General features: G+C 39.7%; 1 protein-coding gene across 1 annotated transcript in view; it reads right to left on the reverse strand.

The window, feature by feature from the left end:
* LOC128660487 (mucin-12) overlaps nt 1-27,126 on the reverse strand; it is a 770,239-nt gene that overhangs the window by 127,640 nt on the left and 615,473 nt on the right. The window contains exons 31-33 of the mRNA XM_053714362.1: nt 11,737-12,036; nt 9,594-9,842; nt 501-749 (exon numbers count right to left, since the gene is read on the reverse strand). Coding sequence (XP_053570337.1) covers nt 501-749; nt 9,594-9,842; nt 11,737-12,036 — 798 coding nt within the window. The remainder of the gene's footprint in view (nt 1-500; nt 750-9,593; nt 9,843-11,736; nt 12,037-27,126) is intronic.

The following is a 27,126-nucleotide window of genomic DNA, read 5'->3' on the forward strand; positions in this document are numbered from 1 at the left end:
TAAGAGGTGGCCTGCAGGAACTTAGAAATCAGCCTATGAACCTACCTAGGTTTAGCCTTCAACAAAAAATACCAAGAGTACAAAGCAAATTTGATAATAAAATAAATTAGAAAAAACTTTAAAATGTGATGCCTTATCTGAATCATGACAGTTTAATTGGAACTTTACTGTCCCTTTTAAGATAAAATTAGCTGATATTAAAATTATCATTAAATATATTTATGTTAAGTTATGCAATTAATTTCAGCTTTTAGCAGGAAATGTTATAATATTACAAAGGTATTACACTGCGCCCACCCATCTACTTTATAATGCCCCATGGCTGGCAACATTCTCTGTGGAGAACACGGTTACACATTTACAGTTTTTTATACTCAGCTAACAACAAACGGGTAATATTAAATACAGGCTATGCAAAAACTACATCCACTTTACGTTACATTTTCTCTGATTTAAGTGTTTCTTAAACAAGATAAATAAAGAAATAAAACACTGATTACCTTCAGGTACCAGGTTGGTAGAAATGACTGTAGCAACCTCATCAAACTTTTTGGTTTTCTCTACAAAATGCTTTACAGATGCGCTGACAGGCAGATCTTCTAATGAAACAGTACCTGGTTCTTTCTTAACAAGGGTAGAGGAGGCAGTAGAGGAAATTCTGCGGGACTTGCCCACAGACTCACTATGAATACTGTCTACTGAGGAAGTAACAGGATGCTGCCTCTTCAAGTTGGAAATGGATGTGGCGGCTTGTGGGAAAAAGATGCAAAAATAATGAGAAAACAAATATTTTGCATGTAATTATGATTGAAGTGAATATTAAAATAAACTTATTCTGATGCTAGAATTTAATACATGATAAAATAAACAAATGTAAAGCAATGTGATGCATGCAAGTACAGCTAAAAAATTCTGAACCACATTACTCAGGAGAACCCCATTTTACAATAAAAGATTACAGGGTTTTTTTTTGTTTGTTTGTTTTTTGGAGGAGGCTGAGAACTAAAACCAGGAATATCTAAACTTTTGTTGAGTTTGATGAGAATATAAGCTCTGGAATTAATTATCATATTTATGAGCAACAATCAGTGGAACGAGTTAGGCTCATCAAGAGGGGGGCTATAAGTTCACACATTTGGACAAATGTAGGAATGCAGTTATAAACTATGATAAAAGGGAAACCGTAACTCCTTCCAGGATGCTATATTCTATACCAGAGTTTACGCAGCAATTTGATGCTATAGCAAAAATAATAAAGAAACATATACATATTTTGTCAGGAGATGAAACGCTAAAACATCTAGTATATGCTTACTTGATAAATGTCTTTCTTTTCGGATATGGAGAGTCCACAACGTCATCAATTACTAGTGAGAATATCACTCCTGGCTAGCAGGAGGTGGCAAAGAGCACAACAGCAAAGCTGTTAAAGGGACACTGAACCCAATTTTTTTCTTTTGTGATTCAGATAGAGCATGCCATTTTAAGCAACTTTCTAGTTTGCTCCTATTATCAATTTTTCTTCATTATCTTGCTATCTTTATTTGAAAAAGAAGGCATCTAAGCTTTTATTTTGGTTTCAGTACTCTGGACAGCACTTTTTTATTGGTGGATGAATTTATCCACCAATCAGCAAGGACAACCCAGGTTGTTCACCAAAAATGGGCCGGCATCTAAACTTAAATTTGTGCATTTCAAATAAAGATACCAAGAGAATGAAGAAAATTTGATAATAGGAGTAAATTAGAAAGTTGCTTAAAATTCCATGCTCTATCTGAATCACGAAAGAAAAAATTTCTGTGTCCCTTTAAGTGTCACTCCCCTACCCATAATCCCCAATCATTTGACCAAAGGGAAATGGAAAAAGGAATAACACAAGGAGTAGAGGTGCCTGGGGTTTAGTAAAAAATAACTGTCTTTATTAAGGGTGGGGTCGTGGACTCTCCATATCAGGAAATAAATTTATCAGGTAAGCATAAATTTAGTTTTCTTTCCTAAGATATGGAGAGTCCATGACGTCATCAATTACTAGTGGGAACCAATACCCAAGCTAGAGGACACGAGATGACTAGGGAGGGAGAACAAGAAAGGTAGACCTAAACAGAAGGTACCACCGTTTGAAGAACCTTTCTCCAAAAAGAAGCCTCAGCAGAGGCAAAAGTATCAAATTTGGAAAAAGTATGCAGAGAGGACCAAGTTGCAGCCTTGAAAATCTGTTCCACAGAAGCTTCATTTTTGAAGGCCCAAGAAGAGGAGACAGCCCTCGTGGAATGAGCTGTAATTCTCTCAGGAGGCTGCTGACCAGCAGTCTCGTAAGCAAAACGAATAATACTTCTCAAACAGAGGGAAAGAAAAGTAGCAGTAGCCTTCTGACCTTTACGCTTCCCAGAGAAACAAACAAATAGGGCAGAAGACTGGCGAAAAATCCTTAGTCGTCTGTAGGTAGAATTCTAAAGAACGCACAACATCCAAGTTGTGCAACAGACGTTCCTTATGAGAAGAAGGATTAGGACAGAGAGACGGAACAACAATTTCCTGATTAATATTTCTATCTGAAACCACTTTCGGAAGAGATCCCAACTTAGTACACAGGACCGCCTTATCCGCATGAAAGATAAGGCAAATCATACTTCAAAGCTGAGAGTTCCAAGACTCTCCTAGCAGAAGAGATAGCAACAAGAAACAAAACCTTCCAAAATAACTAAATATCTATGGAATGCATTGGCTCAAATGGAGCCTGCTGCAAAACTTTAAGAACAAGGTTAAGGCTCCAAGGAGGAGCAACAGGTTTAAACACAGGCCTGATTCTGACCAGGGCATGACAAAAAGAGATTGAACATCTGACACATCCGCCAGACGCTTGTGTAACAAAATAGATAATGCAGAAATCTGACCTTTCAGAGAACTGACAGATAATCCTTTCTCCAGACCTTCCTGGAGAAAGGACAACATCCTAGGAATCCTACACCAAAAGTAGCCTTTGGATTCACACCAATAAAGATATTTACGCCATACCTTATGGTAAATCTTTAGAGTAACAGGCTTGAAAGCCTGAATCATGGTCTCAATGACTCAGAAAAAACACGATTAGACCAAACTAAGCGTTCAATCTCCAAGCAGTCAGCTTCCGAGAAACAAGATTTGGATGAAGGAATGGACCCTGAGTTAGAAGGTCGTTCCTCAGAGGCAACCTCCAAGGTGGAAGAGATGACATCTTCACTAGGTCTGCATACCAGATCCTGTGAGGCCATACAGGAGCTATCAGAGTTACTGATGCTCTCGCCTGTTTGATACGAGCAAAGACTTGTGGAAAGAGAGCAAACGGAGAAAACAGGTATGTTAGACTGAAATCCCAAGGAGCTGCCAGAGCATCTATCAGGGTGGCCTGTGGATCTCTTGATCCTGAACTATACCTTGGAAGCTTGGCGTTCTGCCGAGACGCCATCAGATCCACACCCCATTTAAGAGTTAACCTGAAGAACACCTCCGGATGGAGCGCCCACTCCCATGGATGAAATGTCTGTTTACTCAGGAAATCGGCTTCCAAGTTGTCCACTCCTGGAAAGTGGATGGCAGATAGACAACAATTGTGAGCTTCCGCCCACTGAATAATCCGAGACACCTCTTTCATGGCTAAGGAACTCTGAGTTCCTCCCTGGTGGTTGATGTAAGCCACTGAGGTGATGTTGTCCAACTGGAACCTGATAAACTGGGCTAAGGACAACTGAGGCCAAGCCAACAGAGCATTGTAAACCGCTCTCAACTCCAAGATGTTTATGGGAAGAGCAGACTCCTCCCGAGTCCATAGTCCCTGCGCCTTTAACGAGTCCCAGACAGCCTAGCGTCCGTGGTCGCGATCACCCAGGAAGGTTTCCGGAAGCATGTGCCCTGAGACAGATGTTCCTGAGAAAGCCACCACGAGAGAGAGTATTTTGTCGACTGATCTAGATCTATCCTCTGAGACGGATCCAAATGGTCTCCATTCCATTGTCTGAGCATGCATAACTGCAGAGCTCTCAAATGGAATCGAGCAAAGGGAATGATGTCCATGGAAGGGACCATCAGACCAATTACCTCCATACATTGAGCCACTGATGGCCGAACAGTAGACTGCAGAGAGAGGCAAGTGGAAAGACTTTTGGATTTTCTAGCCTCTGTCAGAAATATTTTCATAGATAGGGAATCAATTATGGTCCCTAAAAAAATACCCTTGTAGCTGGAACAAGGGAACTCTTTTCCAGATTTACTTTCCATCCGTGGGAACGTAGAAAAGACAACAAGATCCCTGTATGAGAGTTTGCATGATGAAAAGATGGCACCTGAAACAATATGTCATCCAGGTAGGGCGCCACTGCAATTCCCCTGAGACATGATCACTACCAAGAGAGCCCCCAGAACCTCTGAGAAAATTCTGGGATCTGTGGCTAGGCCAAACGGAAGAGCAACAAACTGAAAGTGTTTGTCTAGAAAAGCGAATCTCAGGAACTTGTGATGAACCCTGTGGATGGGAACATGAAGATACGCATCCTTCAGGTCTATGGTCATCATGAACTGACCCTCTTGGACCAAAGGAAAAATGTAACAAATGGTTTCCATTGAAGGATGGTACTCTGAGAAACTTGTTGAGACACTTGAGTTATAGAATAGGATGGAAAGTTCCCTCTTTATTGGGAACCATGAACAGATTTGAATAAAATCCTAGGCCCTGTTTCCCTACTGGCACTGGAACTATCACTCCCAGGGAGGAAAGATCCTGAACACAGTTCAATATTGCCTCTCTTTTTATCAGGTCTGCAGATAATCTTGAGAGGTGAAATCTGGCCCAGGAAGGGAAAGTCTTGAATTATATTTTGTAACGCTGAGATACTATGTCCACAGCCCAAGGATTTGGGACATCTTGTATCCAAGCTTGATAAAACAGAGAAAGTTTGCCCCCCACTTGATCAGGTCCTGGATCTGGGCAAATCCTTCATGCTAACTTAGACTCAGCTGCGGTTTTCTTTGATTGCTTCCCCTTGTTCAAAGACTGATTGGGTTTCCAAGAAGACTTGGACTGTGCCTGCTTGGAAGAGGAAGACTTTCCTTTGAAGTTACGTAAGGAACAAAAATTACTTTGACGTCCTTTAGGTCTGTTCTTCTTGTCTTGTGGTAGGAAAGATCCTTTTCCACCTGTAATATCAGAAGATATTTCTGCCAGACCAGGTCCAAACAAGGTCTTACCCTTGTAAGGAAGCGCCAGAAGCTTGGGCTTAGAGGTAACATCAGCTGACCAAGATTTTGCCACAACGCCCTGCGGGCTAGGGCAGCAAAGCCAGATATCTTGGCTCCCAGTCTAATAACTTGCATGGTAGCATCAGAAATAAAGGAATAGGCTAGTTTGAGAGCCTTAATCCTGTCTTGGATCTCCTCCAAAAGAAGTCTCTACCAAAATTGAATCAGACAAGGAATCGCACCAATAAGATGCTGCTCTTGACACAGTGGCAATACAAACAGCATGTTGCCATCAAAGACCTGTCAGGGTGCAAGGAATGAGACGAGAAGTGCAAAAATAATCACACCTTTATTAATAACAAAGAAATAATAAAAAGTCCACAAGTCAAATAACAAGCCAGGAGTCAAAGCCGAGATGAGCCGAGTCAGGAGCCAAAGCGAGTAGTCAGATGAGCCGAGTCAGGAACCAGGAGAGACGTCAGACAGCCAGGTAATACACAGGAACAGGAACTCACAAACAATGAGACAATGCAAGGGCAAAGCATTCTGAATAGAGGCCCTTTAAATAATAAGTGATAACATCACAATACTGAGACTGCAACCTGTCTCACACGGATGATGTACACCAGTCCGGCCATAAGAGGGAGTGCAGGAAATGAGCAGCATCAGACACTCTGCACTAGATTCAGTAAGAGGTAAGAAAAATGGCTGCCAGCAGCACATGGCAAACAAAGCAGGGAAAAAAACCAGACAAGACCTTGATGAACAAACATCCTCTTCAACTAAGACTCCAGCTTTTTATCCATGGGATCCTTAAAAGAGCAGCTATCCTCTAGTTCTTTTAGCCAAAGTAGAAATGGCCCCTTCTACTTTAGGCACCGTGTGCCATAAATCTTTAATGGAATCGGCAACAGAAAACATCTTTTTAAAGACGGGAGACGGGGAGAACAGCATCCCTGGCTTCTCCCATTCCTGTGAAATAATCTCCATCCCACAGTCTGGAACAGGAAATACCTCTACAGAGGAAGGAACATCATAGTATTTATTAAGTTTACTCGATTTCTTAGGGTTGACAACAACAGGAGTATCAGAGTTGTCCAAAGTAGCCAAAACCTCCTTTAATAGTACACAAAGGTGTTCAAGCTTAAATCTGAAGTTCACCTCTTCAGTATCAGATAAAGGAATTATACTGTCCGAATCTGAGATTTCAACCTCAGAGGCTACCGACGTATCCTCCTTAGCAGACTTATGAGGGAGGGCAACCTGAGTAGCAGTGGGTGGAACAGAAACCTTGTTTTCTAAATCTCTAATTTTTCTCTTGCATTTCCCCTTTAGCATAGAAAAAGCAGATAATGCCACAGATACTGCAGAAGATACCCGAGCAGCAATTTCTGCAGGCAAATAAACTCCCCCAGGAGTCTGAGAGGAACTGCAGGGCACTGTATGTGACGCAATAGAGGCTAGGGACGTTTGAGGAGAAAGCTGTGGCATTGCCTGAACAGCATCATCCTGAGAGACATTATGCTCAGAAACAAAAATCCTATCTTTGCATTTTAAAGTTCTATCTAGACATGAAGAACAAAATTGCATAGGCAATGTATAAACAGAGTCACCAACTCTGGCTTACTATATCATGGGCAGCAAATATGTTAAAAAAAACCAAGCAGGGGGGGCGGAGTCAACTACCGAAGCGACAGGACGTGCATGTCAGGAGCTCCTGCTAAGACTTATATTTTTGGAGGCTTATAAATTGAATATAGCAATATTTGTGAATTAGTATATGCTTCTCACAATATATAGTGTTCATTAATACTTTTAAAAGTTTTCTCTGAGCCTGAGATGTAAACATCTCCTGACATTTGTCCTATAGACCGACCACGTGGACGCTTTTTGCAGTTTCAGAAGCATAGCTTGCCACATCTGCATTCTTACCAAGACTTTGGGAAAAGCTGCTATAACTATAGTCGACTAGCCGTTGATATCATGGGAAGATATCACTACAAGAATATGCACCATCCTGCTGGACTTTCAATGTGTCCTGATAAAGACTCTGGGCCGTGTCTTTGCAGGCCCCCGAGAGGATATATATACGGAAGAGTGAGACATATCCGTCTCAAGAGAAGGAACCGGCTTCTTGCTGTGGATTTCTAGTGGCACATTCTACGGGAGGTGCAGATGACTTTCGTGAGTCGGGTGTGCACCTGTTTAAAAAGCAGATCAAGGCAATATGTAGATGGAATGACCGACTCTGGCTTACTGCTTTGGCAGACCTACCCAGCTTGGTGGAGTTCCCGGAGATGGCGGACAGCGGACCTGGAGATTCCCTTCAGCCACTGAATTCTGATGCCCGCATACGGAAGGTGAACTGCAGCCATACCAGCTGACTAAATGAGTTACATTACAGCAGATACAATGTTTTGGATACTAGAGGGTTGTTGATGTTTATATTGATATGTAGCCTGTATATACCTAAACTTATCTATAGTGACCCAATGTCATTACATTATATCTATAGGTTGTACTATTATCCTGCACAGAGGGGGGTGGGCTGTCTGCGGCCGGGATGGCCTACCCATGTTTACTTGTATACTTCAACCTCATACTCTCTTGGAATTTCTCTCAATATATACAGTAGTTGCATATAGTCTTCTATTTTAGAACTATATAACAATCCGCTCTTATCTAATTGGGTAGGGTCAGCTATATAATCATTAAGATACTACAAAGCCATACTAAAGCCTGAGAGCTCTATAATAGATTCCCTAAAGCTTTAAACGGGGCTGAAATATAAATTATGTATTGTATCCTGGTACCAATTGTTAGCTAGGTTTTTTTTTAGATTATAGTTTTTCCTCGTTCGGATGCAAACAATATGCTATTATGTATTTATCTTATGACATTTTATCTGGCTAGTTGATATATTACATGCTAAAATCATCTAGTGGGTTCGTCACTTTCCTTATTAAGACTTGAGAATGGACAGTGAGCAATCTGAATTTTCTCTCCCTAAACTACCCTTTTTCATTATTCTTCACCGATATTTAAGCATTATTCTGCCATAACTCAACTTGGTTTTAACTATATTGGTCATATTTAATGTGGCCATCATTAGTTCTGCCCCCCCCCCTTTATTTGTTTACTTGGTAAACTAAGGGAATTATACCCCATTAACCTATTCCTAAGCCGACATTATAGTCATTTTATACTATATTTTCATTTACAGTCCCCTTCCTTTCTTCAGACGCTATTGTCACCATTTATAGTCCTAAGGGTCCAAGAGTGGCCCGATACATTACATTTCTACTACATGTCCCCTATCCAGTTCCCCTATTGGTAATAGTTAAAGGATCAGGTCCAAAAGAGGTCATTGTTTTAACTATGGGGAATATATACTCATATGACATATCTATTGAACATAGGGGTTAACTGTTCACTTATACTTAATATACTATATATGTCATAGGTATGATTAATATATTTAATAGTTCACAGAAGTCCAAAAAAGGACTTTATATTAATACTACCCTCCTGATATGTCCTATAATAGTTGGGATGGAGGTCCTAGAGGAGCCTCACTTTTCTTATGGAGGTGGAAAACCGAGGATTAACTTTGATATGTGTTTTCTATATATTCTACAGGTACTATTTAGATTGTTGGCTACATTATTGTGCTTCTCTTTAATTTCCACTTATGTACAGTACCTACTTGCTTATATATCATTCCATTGCTATGGAACATACTGCATATGTATTTCTGATATCCCACAACAAAATTCCTGTATGTTTATTTTTGATCCTCAATAAACAAATATAAAAAAACAAAAAAACAAGCAAGGACTACATCACAACTTTCTAACTGCTTTAAAGCCACCACTACTCTACTGCAGAGATTGAGGTGGACTACAGCTATACCCAAAAATCTTGCCTGTAGCGAAAGGAAATCAAATTTTCATCTGACACCAAAACGTCACCTCCTCCATTGACAGAGGCAAAGAGAATGACTGGGGAGTTTGGGTAGGGGAGTGACACTTAACAGCTTTGCTGTGGTGCTCTTTGCCGCCTCCTGCTGGCCAGGAGTGATATTCCCACTAGTAATTGATGACGTTGTGGACTCTCCATATCTTAGGAAAGAAACTAAGTTTGATTCCAAGAGACCAAAAACATTAGCACAATCATTATCACTATTTTAGTAAAAAGAAGTCCTAAAAAACTTCAACCTGGTTATGTAGAAAGGGTACTTTTAAATGTGGCAGCAGAAACTGTCATACTTCTTCTAATATACTACAAGGAGATACATTTGAGTCCAACACTAATAACAAAAACAACATCTACTTTACGTTACATTTTCTCTGATTTACACAAGATAAATAAACACTGATTACCTTCAGGTACCAGGTTGGTAGAAATGACTGTAGCAACCTCATCAAACTTTTTGGTTTTCTCTACAAAATGCTTTACAGATGCGCTGACAGGCAGATCTTCTAATGAAACAGTACCTGGTTCTTTCTTAACAAGGGTAGAGGAGGCAGTAGAGGAAATTCTGCAGGACTTGCCCACAGACTCACTATGAATACTGTCTACTGAGGAAGTATCAGGATGCTGCCTCTTCAAGCTGGAAATGGATGTGGCGGCTTGTGGGAAAAAAGATGCAAAAATAATGAGAAAACATATTTTGTATGTAATAAAGATTGAAATGTATATTAAAATAAAATTATTCTGATTCTAGAATTTAATTCTCATTCAAACATGAAAAAAAGAAGAATCCTGATATCAGGTGTATTTTAAAGGAATTTCCAAAACAAATTTAAAGCCCTCCCAATGCGCCCGCATGCAAGTACAGCTAAAAAAAGTCTAAAGCACCTTACTCAGGAGAGCATCATTTTAAAATAAAAGATTACATTTGTTTTTGGAGTGCGGCTCAGAACTGAAACCAAGAATATCCATACTTTTGTTGAGTTTGATGAAAATATAAGATCTTAAAATTAATGCAAATGTTTTGCCATTTAATATCCCTTCTTTTTTTTTTTAAATAAAAAAGTCTTTAACCACTTTGTGATGCTGCTAGCAGCCATACGTGAAACCAGAAACATTTTTGCTTTTGTCAAGTTTGAATAAGAATTTTAACTCTGGAATTAATCAAAATGTATTTAAAAAAAAAAAAAAAAGAAAATGTAATAAAACAAAGTAGCCAAGTGGTTAAAGGGACATGAAACCCACATTTTTTTTCTTTCATGATTTAGAAAGACAATGCGTTTTTAAACATCTTTCTAATTTAATTCTATTATCTAATTTGTTTTATTCTCTTGATATTCTTTGATGAAAAGCCTATCTAGATATGCTCACTAGCTGCTGATTGGTTGCTGCACATAGAAGCCTCATGTGATTGGCTCACCCATGTGCATTGCTTTTTCTGCAAATAAGGATATCTAAAGAATGAAGCAAATAGCATAAATAATAGAAGTAAATTGTAATGTTGTTTAAATTTGTATGTTCTATCTGAATCATGAAAGAAAGATTTTGGGTTTAGTGGCCCTTTAAGCTTTATTGAACAGAGAACATTATATATGGGAGCCAAGTACAAAGATACCTGAGCTGTAAGTTTCTTTCAATTATGTTCATTTTTCTATGAGCTATAATATATGATTAAAAAGTGCATAGAGCTTGATTTGAACATAGTAATGTACTATGTCTCCTCAGTTACATAGACACGTATAAGTACCTTAGTGGTTTCTAATTTCAGAATAATACCACAGATATAAGAACTTAAAGGGATACTAAACTCAATTTTCTAATAAACTTTCTAATTTACTCCTATTATCATTTTTTCTTAATTCTCTTGGTATTTTTATTTTAAAAAGCAGAAATGTAAGCTTACGAGCTGGCCCATCTTTGGTACAGCACCAGGGTAGTACTTGCTGACTGGTGGCAGCTTGGCATACATACACACCAATTTACAAGTTATATCGACCACTTTAAATTTGTTTTCAAAACACTTTTATACCATAGCAATCTGTATTAAACTAAAATCAGTTATTGTTTGAAAAAACTTTTAATAATATTTTATTGGAAAAACACAGACTACGTAGTAGTGCAGAAAGCAAATACTCTTATGTGTTACTACATTTTATTATTCCATTATACCTTACTTATAACCTCTTCAACCCCTGCAAATGATTTAAGTACATATTAAATGTCAGCTCCAGGACATCAACGCACTACTGGGAGCTAGCTGAACACATAGTGAAACTTTAATAAAAGGCATAAGTGTAGCCACCAATCACCAGCTAGTAGTGCACTTATACTCTAGAGCCTACATAGGTATGCTTTTCAACAAAGGATACCAAGACAACAAAGAACATTTGATAATATAAGTAAATTGAAAAGTCTCTTAAATTTGCATGCTGTCTAAATGCTGAAACTTTATTTTTATCTTTGAAGATTATTTTATTATTGTTGGTGTATCAATCACCTTAAAGTTAGACATAAGAGAGAGTTATATGAAGAAGAAAGTTTAATGCAGATTACCTATAGATTTGCTGCTATTTGGCAGGTTTATCTTGACCACATTATTACCATCTCCTTTATAATTTTTAGGTGTTTCAGAATTATAGTTTGGCAAGCTGACACTCAGTTCAGATGAAGAAGCAGCAATAGGTTCTTTATTAACTGATTCAGAACAGGACAGGCTGGAGAAACACTGGTCTTTGCTTTGCTTTGTCACAGAAGTGACATATTGAGACGCTGTCACAGATCCAAGGTTATTAATGTCTGTTTTGTCATTGCTTGGTGTTTGTAGATGCTGTTGCCGTAATACAGATGCAGATGCTTATTTATAAAAAAAAAAAAAAAAAGAGAGAGAGAGATGAAAATAGCACACATAATAAAATAATCAAAATTTTGGAGTCATGTATAGAGTCACAAAACAGGTAATATTATTCAAATGAATACTAGTTTGAAGCTTATGTGAAGTTTGTGAAATGAAAAGTCTTTGGCTCCTCCCATATCACAATATTAATTACTTCACAAAATGGTTCACACATTCGCCAAGCTATAAGAAGGATAAAGTGCAACACATTTTCTAGGAAAATAATTAAATAATGCAATCATAACCAATGTCTTATTTATCCAAAACTATTATACGGATTTAACAATTAATAATATCTAAACATAGCATAGCTATGCACTAAAGGACTTTTTGTCACCCTGTGGGATAAAAAATAAATTTATGCTTACCTGATAAATTAATTTCTTTCATTGTGGTGAGAGTCCACAATCCATTGCTCCTGGAAATCACCCCCTGGCCACTAGGAGGAAGCAAAGATTCCCAAAGATCTAAGAATACTTAATCCTTCCCACCTCTCTGGTAAGCTAGTCTGATGTATAGCCAAGCAAGGAGAAGTAGAAAGGTATTAAAGGACAAAGCAGGGAAATGGAGGTGCAAAGTAGAAATGCCGCAAGGAAAAAACCAAAAAAACTGGACAGGCCTCGTGGACTCTCATTACCATGAAATAAATTAATTTCTCAAGTAAATGTAAATTTTGTTTTCTTCATAAGGTGGTGAGTCCACAATCCATTACTCCGGGTAACTAATTCTCAAGCTGTGGAGTCCACTAGTAATTTGGGTGGGACAAATATTAGGCAAGCACCTAAATTTCAGACACTACTGCCTGAAGGCCTTTCCAACCAACAAGCTACTTCAGAGGGAGCAAAAAGACATTGGTAGAATTTAGTTAAAGGGACACTGAACCCAAATGTTTTCCTATGTGATTCAGATAGAGCATGCCATTTTAAGCAACTTTCTTATTTACTCATATCAAATTTTCTTCATTCGCTTGGTATCTTTATTTGACAAGCAAGAATGTAAGTTTAAATGCTGGCCCATTTTTGGTGAACAACCTGGGTTTTGCTTGCTGAGTGGTGTATAAATTCACCCACCAATAAGCAAGTGCTGTCCGGGGTTCTAAACCAAAAATTGTCTTGCTCCTTAGCTTAGATGCCTTTTTTTTTTTTTTTTTTAAAGCAAGAGAACAATGAAAAATTGATAATAGGAGTAATGTAGAAAGTTGCTTAAAATTGCATGCTTTATCTGAATCACGAAAGAAAAAATTTGGGTTCAGTGACCCTTTAAAGGTATGTAAAATAGACCATGTTGCTGCCTTGTAAATATGTTGAGCAGGAACCTTACTTTTAAAAGCCCCGAAGAGGAATTGATCTAGTTGAAAAGGCTGTAACGCAATTCGAAGGAGACTTTCCCACCTCCAAATAAGCCGTCTTAACGTTTTAGCCAAGAAGCTAAAGTGACCGCTTAGGCTTTCAGGCCTGTGCAAGAACCAAGGGATAAATAAAAAATTAGATGATTGATTACAATTCTATGTGGCATGTAAATATAATTTCAGGCTCTTATTACATCGAATATATGTAAAAGCCATTATTTTGGTTATGAAGATTCAGACAAAGAGAAGAAACTACAATTTTTTGATTTGAAGTTATAAGAAGAAAACATCCAGGGTAAGAAAACAACAAAGAAAATAAACAATTGTAATTCTTAAAAAAACACCTTATTCAGTTGAAAAAACAAAAACAAATAAGGAGGCTTACAAGGAAGAACAGATAATCCAGAAACTCTACAGGCAGAATATTATGGTAAAGGAAGCAATATCATCCAGGCCCAAAACAATTTCAAAACTCTGCATAGGTTCAAAAGGGAGACCTGAAAAGAGATTTACAGATTAAGGTTCCATCCAAGGAGGACAAAATTGGATTAATAACTGATCTTAATCCTGACTAAAGCTTGAACAAAGCTTTGAATGACTGGAAGTTTAGCAATTTCCTTGTGGTATAATATGGAAAGATTAGATATTTTACCCTATAAAGAGCTAGGAGATAAATCTGTATCCAAGCCCTTTTGAAAAAAGTGAAGAATTCTAAGATATTCTAAAACTAAAATACAATTTAGGGCGCCGCCCATTGGAGAACACGGGCGGGGGCCGTGGACTCTCCTTATACAGAAGGAAATGAAATGATCTGGTAAGCATAATTTATGTTTTCCTTCTTATTATAAGGAGAGTCCACGGCTTCATTCCTTACTGTTGGGAAACTTATACCCAAGCTCTAGAGGACACTGAATGATAACGGGAGTGACAAAAAGAGGGGCGGACATCTGAGGGCACCACAGCCTGCAAAACCTCTCTCCCGAAGGCTGCTTCAGCTGAAGCAAAAACATCAAACTTGTAAAATTTTGAAAAAGTATGTAAGGAGGACCAGATAGCTGCCTTACAAATCAAATAGAGGCCTCGTTCTTAAAGGCCCAAGAGGAAGCCACTGCTCTAGTAAAATGAGCCGTAATTCTCTGAGGAGGTTTATGTCCCACTGTGTCATAAGCTAAGCGGATAACACTACTCAACCAAAAGGATAAGGAAGTCGAAGAGACCCTCTGACCCTTACGCTTTCCCAGAATAGGCAACAAACAAGGAAGAAGTTTGTCTAAAATCCTTAGTAGCCTGAAGATAAAACTTCAAGGCCTGAACCACATCCAAATTATGAAGCAAACATTCCTATGAGGAAGGAGGATTAGGACAAAAGGAAGGAACCACAATCTCTTGATTGATGTTGTAACCTGACACGACCTTAGGGAGAAACCCTAACTTAGAACGTAGGACAGCCTTATCAGAGTTGAACACCAGATAAGGAGGCTCACATTGCAAAGCGGCAATCTCAGAAACTCTGCTTGCAGAAGCAATAGCCAGTAGAAAAAGAACCTTCCAGGACAATACCTTAATGTCAATTTCATGCATAGGCTCAAACGGAGCCCGTTGCAAAACCTTAAGAACCAGATTCAGACTCCAAGGAGGAGCCGGAGATCTGAACACAGGTCTGATCCTAATCAGAGCCTTAACAAAAGACTGAACATCTGGAAGCTCCGAGAGCCTCTTGTGCAGTAAAACAGACAAGGCCGAAATCTGTCCCCTCAGGGAATTAGGGAATTGGCCGAAAGACCCTTCTCCAGTCCATCCTGGAGAAACAATAGAATCCTGGCAACTTTAACCTTATACCACGGTCTTCACACCAGAATAAGTAGGTTCTCCACACCTTATGATAGATGCGACGAGTAACCAGCTTACAAGCTTAAATGAGAGTATCAATAACTCTCTCAGAAAACCTCTCTTGGCAAGGACTAAGCGTTCAATCTCCACACAGTCAGCCTCAGAGAATCTAGATTTTGATGAAAAAAAGGACCTTGTTCCAGCAGATCCCTGCAAATAGGTAACCTCTATGGAGGAGAAGAAGACATCTTCACTAGATCCGCGAACCACTTCCTTTGCGGCCACGATGGAGCATCCAGTATAACTGACGCCTGCTCCTGTTTGATGCGGGCCACAACCTGAGGAAGGAGTGGTAATGGCGGAAAAAGGTTGATTAGACTGAACCTCCAAGGCACTGCTAATGCATCTATTAGCTCCGCCTGAGGATCATTAGATCTCGACCCATATCTGGGTAGCTTGGTATTGAAATAAGACGCCATAAGATCTATCCCCGGCATCCCACACATGTTGCATATCTCCGCAAACACTTTGGAATAGAGAGACCATTCCCCCGTATGAAAGGATTGTCTGCTGAGAAAATCTGCTTCCCAGTTGTCCACAAACGGAATTTGGATCGCTGACAGCGAACAGCTGTGGGCCTCCGCCCACTTCAGAATCCGAGCTACTTCCCTCATTGCTAGGGAGCTTCTCGTTCCCCCCTGATGGTTGATGTAAGCCACCGAGGTTATATTGTCTGATTGGAATCTGATAAACCGGGACGAACCCAGAAGAGGCCAAGCATTCAGAGCATTGTAGATTGCTCGAAGTTCCATAATGTTGATCGGGAGGGAGCGTTCCTTCTGAGACCACAGGCCCTGTGCTTTCTTGGCACCCCAAGTCTGTAGTCACAATCTCGCAGGATGGTCTTAGAAATGATGATCTGGACAGAACCACCAAGAGAGATATTCTTGACTGGCTGTCTAGGGAAATCTGTTGAGACAGATCCAAATGATAGCCGTTTCACTGCCTCAGCAAACACAGCGGTATTGGTCAGAGACGGAACCTGGCAAAGGGAATTATGTCAATGCTTGACACCATGAGACCAATTACCTCCATACACTGAGTCACAGATGGCCTTAAGGAGGTCTGGTGGGCAAGACATGCCGGAGCTAGCTTGCAACGTCTCGGGTCTGTACTGAGAAACCAGAAATCTTAGCATTCAGGCGAATAATCTGCATGTTTGCATTACAAATAAAAGAATTAGCAATTCTCAAGGCTTTAATTCTTTCTTGGATAACATCGAGGGGACCCTTAACCTCGATCAAATCCACTAAGAAGTCGCACCAGTAGGCCGCAGCTCCTGCAGCCGAGGCAACAGCTGCTGTCGGTTGAAACAAGTATCCCGTATGCTGAAAAGTTTCCATCTTCTTATCCATCGGCTCTCTGAATGACTAGCTATCCTCAAATGGGATAGTAGTATGCTTGGCTAATGAGGAGATAGCACCATCCACCTTAGGGACGGAACCCCACAACTCCAGCTAAGAGTCCGGGAATCATTTTTTTTAAAGGCAAAGAGGAAAAGGAAGATCCAATTCTATCCCACTCGTTCTTACTAATGTTCGCCATGTTTACAGGTACAGGAAAAGTTAGCGGTGCTATCCTGTCCTCGTACACTCTGTCTAATTTAGGGAACAAAGGTTAATCAGGCAACCTGGCCTCTGGAACCTCTAATGTCGACAGAACCTCCTTTAGAAGAAAACGTAAGTGTTCAATTTTAAATCTAAAGGCAGGCTCCTCTGCAGCCGGAGGCCTAGAGGTGGCAGACTCCGATCCAGAAAGTTCACCCTCTGAAGACTCAAAGTGTGACCCATCCTTGAAAAACAGACAAATCTAATAAATTACTGGATGACCGCTGGACAGGATAGCTATGTTTAACCTTTCACTTGCGCTTGCACTTGGCAGGGCGAGGTAAAGCACTAAGAGCCTCAGACACTGCCATCTTTAACTGCGCGGTAAAGTCTGATGGTAAAAGGCTCCCTCCAGACGGAGGATCAGGCGTGCTACGGGAAGCTGCATGTGATGAGGGAGATGACTGAAGGGTATGCACCTCACGGGACGGCGAGTCCTCAGAGGTGGACGGTTCAGTAGTACTAAAGGGGTTAACCTTCTTAGACATAATAACCTTGTTGATGCATATGGAACATAGTTGAGAGGGCGGGCATACCAAGGCCTCCTCACAATATAGAGAGGTATTACTTTTAGGAATATAAGGAGTACCCTCAAGCATATCAGAATCCTCCATAGTAGGACACAGAATAAATGATCTTTTTATTTCTCACAAAAACGGCACCTTTATACTCCCAATGACTGGGGCACTCGCCACCTCTTAGACCCAGGCAAACAGAGAAACAGCTTTGTCAGAAAAGAGAAAACGAAAAGTGTGAGCACACCCGGTCACGTGGTGCCCAAGGCAGGACCGCCCCTGCTATGAGAAAAAGTGCGCCAAGCTACAAGTAAAAACCTGTGTGTTCCATTACTGCATAAAACAGTTTATGAGCCCAATAAATCTCACATAAAGCAGCATAAAATCTAAGTATCACATTTGATTAATCCCCACTGATAAATAACCTCCCTCAGGAGATATTGACCCCAGATTCTATTAAAATAAAAGGAGTCACACTGTGACCCTGTCTTCAGCGTTTTTAACATATGTAAACATTGAAACAATCTTATCAGAATCTGTGTTGTGGAACAGAAACATAGCCTCTCAAGTGTGACAGTCTTGTAGCATCGCTCCTGACATGGACTTGAGTGAAGAAAAAGCAGACAGTGAAACTCGTCAACACTGATTGCTTAAGGAGCTGTTAGCAGGCAGTCTGGATGGTTCACACGAAGACTCTCCCTGCATCTCCAGACTCTAACTTTTGTCAATGCTCTCACTGAGAGGCTGACAAGACTACTTAAAACTCCAGTTCCATATCGAAGGGCATATATCCCTCCTGAGGAACTACACCGAAATCGTCTGACACTTCTCTGTCATTCTCCTGTGACGAAAGGCAAAGAATTATTGGGGGATGGGGGAAGTGGGAGAGGTATATAAGCCTTTGGCTGGGGTGTCTTTGCCGCCTCCTGGTGGCTAGGTTTAGTATTTCCCAACAGTAAGGAATATAGCCATGGACTCTCCTTATATTAAGAAGGAAATCATACATTTAGCAAAAGTACAAGTTTAGAATGTTAGACATGGTTGTACATCTTTGCTGGAAGTCCTCATTTTAGTCCCCATAAATAAAACTGTGGATCACTCTTGAATCCTTATAGTTGCTATGTTGTAGAGATGAAGGGGTCATTTTAAAGAAAAAAGCCTAAACTAAACCAACTGGCAACAATCAAGAGGGTATTAACTCTACATTTAGTATTAGAGGGAATACATACCATATAAAGTGATAGAGAAATTATTGTGTGTTAGATTCCAAATCTAATTTTATATATATATATATATATATATATATATATATATATATATATATATATATATATATCTTTATATGCCATAAGCAGATTATGTGTATGGTTGTAGCTTCCACTGTATTACGGTATATTTTCTCATATAATACTCTAGGTGTTAACTAAAGCTTAGGTGTTAACTAAAGCTTATATCCCTTTGCCAAGCATATGGCATATCTTACTTATGTCTCTCCCATGGCCCTGGCCGCTGGCCATGAGGGAGAAGCAGTCAGCATATTGTGCTTACAAATAAGGGTGATGGTAGCATGTCCCACGGTGCAATATTTTTGTAATAAGTGTCCCACCAGGGCCCCCCCCACTTACTCCCAGGGAAGACATGCAGTTATATCAAATATAGGAGCGAGACATTATCAGTGCCTGCATTACGAGTATTAATAAAAGTGCAGCAATGGAAGCCAAGTGTACCATACGATATAGCAATAAAAACATGTGGGATCTAGTGGTGCTGCACGGCTGCAAGGTTGAAATAGAACTCAAGGCATATAAACGTATTCAAACGAACCATCTAAAATATATGCGTACTAACGTATGAAAAATACTACCAACAATGTGAAATGCAGTCCGATATCTCATATACATTGCTAACTTTTCTTAAATACAATTAGTGAAGGTATCATGGTTTAAAAGCTTTTCGGCTCCTTGGCTTGACTGTGAGATGGAGAATATCTGGACTTTAATACTGCCCTGCAGATAGTTATCACATTGCATCAATAACTGAGTGAGTCCCGGTTTGACTTTCCCTAGTGTCCCTCCAGGAGAGTTCACAAGATGCAAGTTGTCATGCAAATTATATGGTATCTTAAGCTGGTTATCAGTTGCTCCGCTGGTGCTCAATGGGTCTGTGGATGCGAGTGAGAAGCTTGTCCAGTTTTCATTAGTATTATCTTGAAAGGTCCCCCCGACTCCTATGTGGTTGTAATTTGTACTAGAAGATTTCCTCTCCTCAGAAGTTTGCTCTGTATGCCTTCTAACTCTGTGATCAATAGCGTTGTGCTCTGTGAGCTGTGTACTTTCATTGTTGTTGTTAGGGCTTTCCTCTGCATCACCGGGGGTGCCATGTTGTGTTGAAATCTGTGCTGTGCGGTGGAAGTGATCCTCAAGTATGCAGACTCTCTCTTTTGAAAGCCCTGGTCGTTGGAGATTGTTTCTACATTTTCAGCAGGAGTAACTTGAGTGCCAGTTCGCACCAAGGATGCTTTTTGGGTCTATTTCCTTCGCAGGGGACATCCATTGTCCGTTCGTTATCTCTTTTAACTGTCTTGTAAATAGTATTGATAAAGGCAGTGCTTGTGAATCAGTTTGGCTAGTTAGGACAAGGCACCTCGGATTACCGCGGGGGGAGGCGTCGCCTATTGTGTGCCGCCACGCTAGTTCCCTTGTAGTCTGGTTCCTAGCTCCAGGATAAAAAATACAGCATGTGGCGAGATAAAAGGATTACCCCAATATACTCAGATATGAGTATTATATGAGTTTGCTGTAGGAAGACTCCTTTAACCGGCGGGTTATAAGAGATTCAGCCGGAGCTCTGGAAAGTGAGACCAATCTGGATTGCAATTCACACACGCCCCCCCTGAAATAAGGTTTAAGCTACAACATCAGAAAAATAAACTCCAAGCCCTCAAATTGAGAGACATGAGATCTTAATGATAGACAGGACCTTGATACAGTGAGACGAGTCTTAGTGGGAAAGACCACGGAGAACAACAGGACAATCAGATCCGCAAGCTAAGATCTTCAGGGCCAAGGTGAAGTAATCAGAATTACTGATGCTAGCTCTAGTTTGATCTGAACTAACACGCCTGGCAGCAGAACAGTTGGAGGAAATATGTAAGCAAGATGATATGACCAGGGAGCTGTTAGAGCATCTCTCCACTCCAAATGTGGATCCCTTGATCTTGCAAAATATCTATAAGCTATCAGATATATCTCTGATAGAGCTTCACAGATGTTTACACCTGAAATATGAATTGTTAAAATTGTAGTGATTAAAAATGCATAAAAGTGGGGGGCGGAGCCTATGCTTGGAGCGGCAGGATGTGTCCGGATGAAGCTCCTGCTTATTTTCCACTAAACTAGGCTTTTATTTTCATATAACCTTATTTTCTGGGTCAGAAATATTTTACCTACTATGCTAGAACGTGGGAGCGGATAAAAAGACAGGCCTGACTTATGTTATCCAAGCAAGCCATGTATAACTCTGTTTGACTGGACCCTGGTGGCTAATGAATGGAGAATCACACGGCTGAGGCTGCCGCACATACCTCCCCCAGACTTCTGGGTTAAAGAAAACGAGGCTATTTAACACAAGGATATAAACTTCAACTACAGTTTGACAAACTTTTAATTTTATATCTCTTGAGTCAGAACAGCGACTTTGCTCCTGAGCAATCCTACCCTGCGATCCTACTAGGCTGCTGAGTTTTCCTAACACTGGTTCCAATATGGCGGCGCTGGCCGCGTGGGAGAGTCGCCTACAGTTTCTACTGGATCTACATTTCCAGGAGATGAAGCAAAGCCTAGAGGGACTATTACACTCGGTTTTTCAGGATATGGGGCCAAAGGGAGACCTGCACCAGCGAGAACCTCAAAAGTCTGTAGATGGATTTCGGTCGGGAGAACAGAAAACCACAGACGCACCTACCCCTCATGGTGCTGTCAGATTGTCTATAACCGCTGACATGGCGGGTGTTTCTCGCTCCCGTGTCCCTAAAGAGATAAGCGTGCATGAAGCTCATGTCGCAGTACCTGAGGGAGCTGTGATCCTTGTCTCTGATGGAACTAATCTCAGCTGCTCACAAAAACAACGGGAGCCCTTAATTTCAAGGAATCTACTGAGATTTACATGGCGCAAGACCTATTTGCCCTGGAGCAACGCCACTACGGCTGCTGAGCCCTTTGAAAGACAACCATGGAAGTCACGTTTGTCTGTTGGCAAGTATATACTTGCACATATTGCCTTCAAGAGACCGAAAGAGGGACTCATGACTTTGTGTGTTCTACGCATGGGAGTGGGCTAGAGGCCTATTCGTCTTCATTTATGTATAATATTAAAGTTAATCGGTGTTCATGTTTACTTTGGTCCCTTTTAAATTATAAGGGCAACTTTACTGTTTCTGTTTTAAAGGTTAAAATTTACTATGTTATATGGCTGGAATCACAACACGTGATGTTCACTTGCTGAGGCGCCTTAATGGACGTACTGTACTAAGCGATGGGACATGTATGTATTTATTTTAAGCTCCTCATGGGAAAGTTGTGTATTAGAAACTACTTGGGTTTTAAAGTAATCTGTCTTTCAGCGGACTTATGAGAAGTTACCTTGAGGTGTTATATCTGCGTATCGCACAGATCACACTTTCACAGCCCCACCCAAAACAGTTTTTTCATAATTCCCCCTATTTTTACTTAATCACAATCCAGTATGAGTGGCCCTACAGGAAGTTACTATATGTAAATCATTCAACTACAAATATAGGTACTACCTTGCTTAACAGGTTTACCTCCATAGTGTACTATATTGATATACCCACTATGTTTTTGCTCAATTGAACTATATTACAGCTTTTACTTTTATATTGCTAGAATTCTGTGTATGGAGATAGGTGGGAGAGGTGCTGTTGGCGGCCGAGATGGTGCCTCTCTCAGGCAATGGACTTCATGGCTAAACTCTATGAATACTACTTTCCTTTATCCCTAGACACGTGAACCATTTTATATACATAAACATCTAGATTGGGTTTATCTTTGTCATATTTATAATTGTCCCTATTACATAGGTTATATAGTTGTGTAGGGTCTGGTGAAAATGAAAACTCATTATTGTACTTAAGGGGGTTTACCACCACTATAATATTTGTCCTGCTTCTAAAGTTAATAATTACTATGTATGCAAACAGAATTAGACTTGGTTTCTATATATTCTCTATGTAACTACCATTCATAAGTGTGCGATAGGTATATTTCTCTTCGTGTAAATGTCATTCAGGCTGTACAGTTTTTTAGGGTTCATGAGTGACTCATGAACTATAAAAATGAGGTTCATTAATAAGATCCATCAGTGGTCTCCTAGGTTTATTTGTAGTATGACAAGCTCCGTTTCCCCCACTATATAGCTTACTGGTTAAGTATAGGGGCACAGATCCCATATGCAAATCCCTACATTATGTTTAAGTGTGACTACCCATTGAAGCTATCAATATATCCCCCTTTACCCTTTAAAAGTTAAATGAGGTATTTTTCTTTAGATTCTCTTTCCCAAGTTATGGCATCTAAATAAGCAAAGCAAATACTGTGGGAAAAATGTTGTAATATATCCTATAGGTTGTTTGGGATGCAAATACTGCTATATTTCATTTTGTGACTGCATTAATTTTGTGCTCGTTCTTTTAATCTGGTTGTTAATAGATGACTCTTGTTTGCTAAAAATTTAAGTACATGACTCTTGGGAACGAAGGAATTTATTTTACATGTAACAAGTTTGCAATAACCTCAATAAAAATTAAAAAAAAAAAAAAAAAGGCATAAAAGTATTTTAGCAGAAGAGGCCAGCTCCATGTGCTCTCCTCACCCCTATACTGCACCCCACCCTGAGAGACTTTCATCTGTAAAGACAATTGTCCAGGTTGCCCACTTTGGAATCCAAAAGGATTCTTACAGAAAACGGAGTATAATTGCATAATTAACATGACAATCAGAGCTTAAAGTCTCACTGTGCAAAAAGAAAAGCGTCTGATGCTACTATCTTCAAACCTAACACCTCTTTGTACTGAGTTAGTATAGGCCTGAAAAGAGACTGAAGCTTTAATCTCCTTTGATCCATTATGGAGAAACTTAAAGTTGATAATTACTAAAAGCAACAGAAAGAGGGGGCGCACAGAATAAAACAGGGGTTATAGGTTAATATATCCTACAAACCTACTTGCAATAAGGCCAGTACTTATTAAAGATAAGGCCAGTACTTAAAGATAAAATATATGTCCATATATATTAAAATAATAGTTCCAAAATGGGGTCAGTGCTATGCACTGTTCAAGATGTATGGGCACTCCCACAGGTCACAGGGTGATGTTGGTTGCTCTCCTCCTCTCAGATGATCCTGAATAGAACTATGAAGCAAAGAACAAAACAGAGGGATGCCTCGTGTAGATCAACCAAACAAAAGATGCACAAAGTGTAATAGCCAAAGTCAAAAGGGTACTCATATTTGGCAATAGCACACCAATGTGCTTTTAGTAGCAGACTGATATCTCAGGGTGTATCAAGCTCACCCTCTCTCCTCATCTGGTGGTACCAACGGGATTTCAGATTGGATACAAGGCTCACATCTGTGTGACGCTCCAAAGGAAGATAATAAGGTGCTGGCACTATGCTTGAGTATAAAGTTGTTTATAAAAATAAAAAAAATAAAAACAAAAGCAGTGAGTGAAATAGGGGGGTCCAAGTGTTACCCCCTATCTGCAACGCGTTTCTCGGCTATAACTGCCGTTTAATCGGGCATCTAGCACCTTACACCATTCAGTGTTATTTAAATCATTTGTTAACCAATAGGAAAACATACCGCCCCTTTTGGGCATACTGAATGAACATATGTTGATAATCAAACAATCATGATTAATTGTTATCTTCCTAAAGCGTCAAAGCGTCATACACAATTTAAAAAAAAAAAAAATCCCTATTATTTACACAGCTCATTATCTGTTACTAAGTGTGTTTATATATACACACAATTTGTAAAAACATCTACATATTATTTAATCCCATGCTGATATTACCCAGCTGTCTGAGTTTAATGTTGAGCCAAATTGTTCTAGTGATCGGAGCTGCCAAAAATGTAACAGATTAGGAAACACTCGGCTTTTAATGACCGCTAAGAAACACACCTAGGCACAATCTAAGACACTTGGGAGATTTATATTTGCGAAGGTAATGAGATCTAAGAAAGAGGGTAGGTTTGTTTATTTAGGATGTAACAATCAAATCGAGCACAATAATAATCAACACTTTCAATACAAACAACGATAATGATAATGTCATAGAACATTAAACTCAGGCAGCTGGGTCATATCGACATGGGATGTGTAAATAATATGTAAATGTTTTTACAAATTGTGTGTATATATATATATATATATATATATATATATATATATATATATATATATATATAAATAAACACACTTGGTAACAGATAATGAGCTGTGTAAATAATAGGGAATTTTTTTTTAAACTTGTGTGTATATATGCTTTGACGCTTTAGGAAGATAATTAATAATGATTGTTTAATGATCAACATATGTTTATTCAGTATGCCCAAAAGGGACGGTATGTTTGCCCATTGGTTAACAAATTATTTAAATAACACTGAATGGTGTAAGGTGCTAGATGCCTGATGAAACTGCAGTTATAGCCAAAAATGTGTTGCAGATAGAGGGTAACACTTGGACCCCCCCTATTTCACTCACTGCTTTTGTTTTTAAATGTGTTGTTTTTAATAAACCATTTTATACTCATAGTTCTAGCACCTTATCTTCCTATTGGAGCGTCACACGGATGTGAGCCTTGTATCCAGTCTGAAATCCAGTTGTTATCACCAGACGAGGAGAGAGGGTGAGCTGATACACCTTGAGATATCAGCCTGCTACTACAAGTACTTTGGTGTGCTATTGCCAAATGTGAGTACCCCTTTTGGCTTTGGCTATTACACTTTGTGCATCTTTTGTTTGGTTGATCTACACGAGGCACCCCTCTGTTTTGTGCTTTACTTCAAAGTTGATAATTACTCCTAGTAAAGAGACCCTGATTAGAAGAGAAAAATAACTCTTATTGATTCTCCAATCATGCTTGTGAAGAAACAACAAAATTTTGATTTATGAGATACAGTTAAAGGTAACAATGGAACCTAAACAAATGTATCTTAAGGTATAAAGACACTGAATAAAACTTGAACTCTTTTAAGAGATTGGAGAGATCCCAAAACGTTTGTAAAATTTCTGGACACTGTAGCTATACCAAAGGTAAGACCTTTGGTATAGCTACAATTAAGACCTTTCAGGTCAAAATGGTTTGACCTGAAAGGCAAACCTCAGAAACTGGCAATGGTCTTTCTGCATAGGGATATTAAAAGGTAAGCATCCTTTAAATCTATCATGGATATATATTGTCCTAGCAGAACCAGAGGAAGAATTGTTTGCACATTGTAAGTCGGAAACCTGAGAAACTTGTTTAGAGTTTTTAAATCTAGTTAGGCCTGTAAGTCCCCACTAGATTTAGAGCAATAAAAAGGTTTGAGTAGAGGGGCTGAGCCAACAGCCGATGGCAGCCAGCTGCTTGTCTCTCAAGCTCCTAGATCATGGCTAAATAAAGTATTTATTTTCAGCAAAGAAACAAGCTAATTTTACATGCTGATTACCAACAATTAGTCCAAAAGTAAAGGGCACTCTGAGTCGAACATTGCGACCAGCTCAACGTATAGCAACTTCAAACAGAGGGAGCCTCTGCACTGTGGGAGACAAGATACGTAGTAGTCCTGCTTCCACTAAAGTCGGCTTACTTCTACACAAGACTGAGCCTGAAACTACAAGACTGTTAAACAATATTAGATTGTTTAAGTCGACCATGGAGGAGATACAAGCGCTTCTCTCCAAGATAGATCAGCAGATGTGTAACAACTTTCGTGGACTTACACTTGTAATCAGAGATCCATACACTCAAGAAGACAACGATGCACTTAAGATGGCGGAGAGAGGGGATGATCTTGTGCAGGAAAGGAAACCACGAATCACTGCAAACATTGTTTCTCACACAGCTACTAAAACTGAGTGCTATTTGATTTAGCCTAGGAAAAGCGAAGTGGATTTGGATACTACATAGCCTAAGTGGGAATCAGGTAATCTATACAATGCAACTAGTGACGGAATTGCCACACAACGGCACAGTCCTTACAATGAACTCTCCCATGCCGAAATTCTGGACAGTGCGGCTGGCCTTCTGATCCAGAGTGATGGTAATGTCAACATAAGGAGTGTGGACAGCCTGCTAATGGTAGCGCAGAGAGAACAACGAGGTCCCCAACAAGGCACTATATACATTGGGTCACAATGGGCTAAAGGTTGCGAGGCATTTGGTTCACTGGATCTGTTGAGTTGCGACAATAGGCGAATGATCATCCAGTGGCGGTTTCTTACATACTCAATCCAGACTCTTTTTTACAGGAAGATATGGAAGATTCCTGATTCTGTGAAGAGGAAGTGGATGTTTTGGTTTCTTGATTAAAGAAAGAGCAAAAACGGAAGAAAGCTCCTTCCTCCAGTCACAGTAGAAATGACTGCATCTAGACCAGGCCCAAACAAAATCATTCCCTAAAAACAAA

This window comes from Bombina bombina, chromosome 5 (assembly GCF_027579735.1).
Source record: "Bombina bombina isolate aBomBom1 chromosome 5, aBomBom1.pri, whole genome shotgun sequence".
Lineage (NCBI taxonomy): Eukaryota > Metazoa > Chordata > Amphibia > Anura > Bombinatoridae > Bombina > Bombina bombina.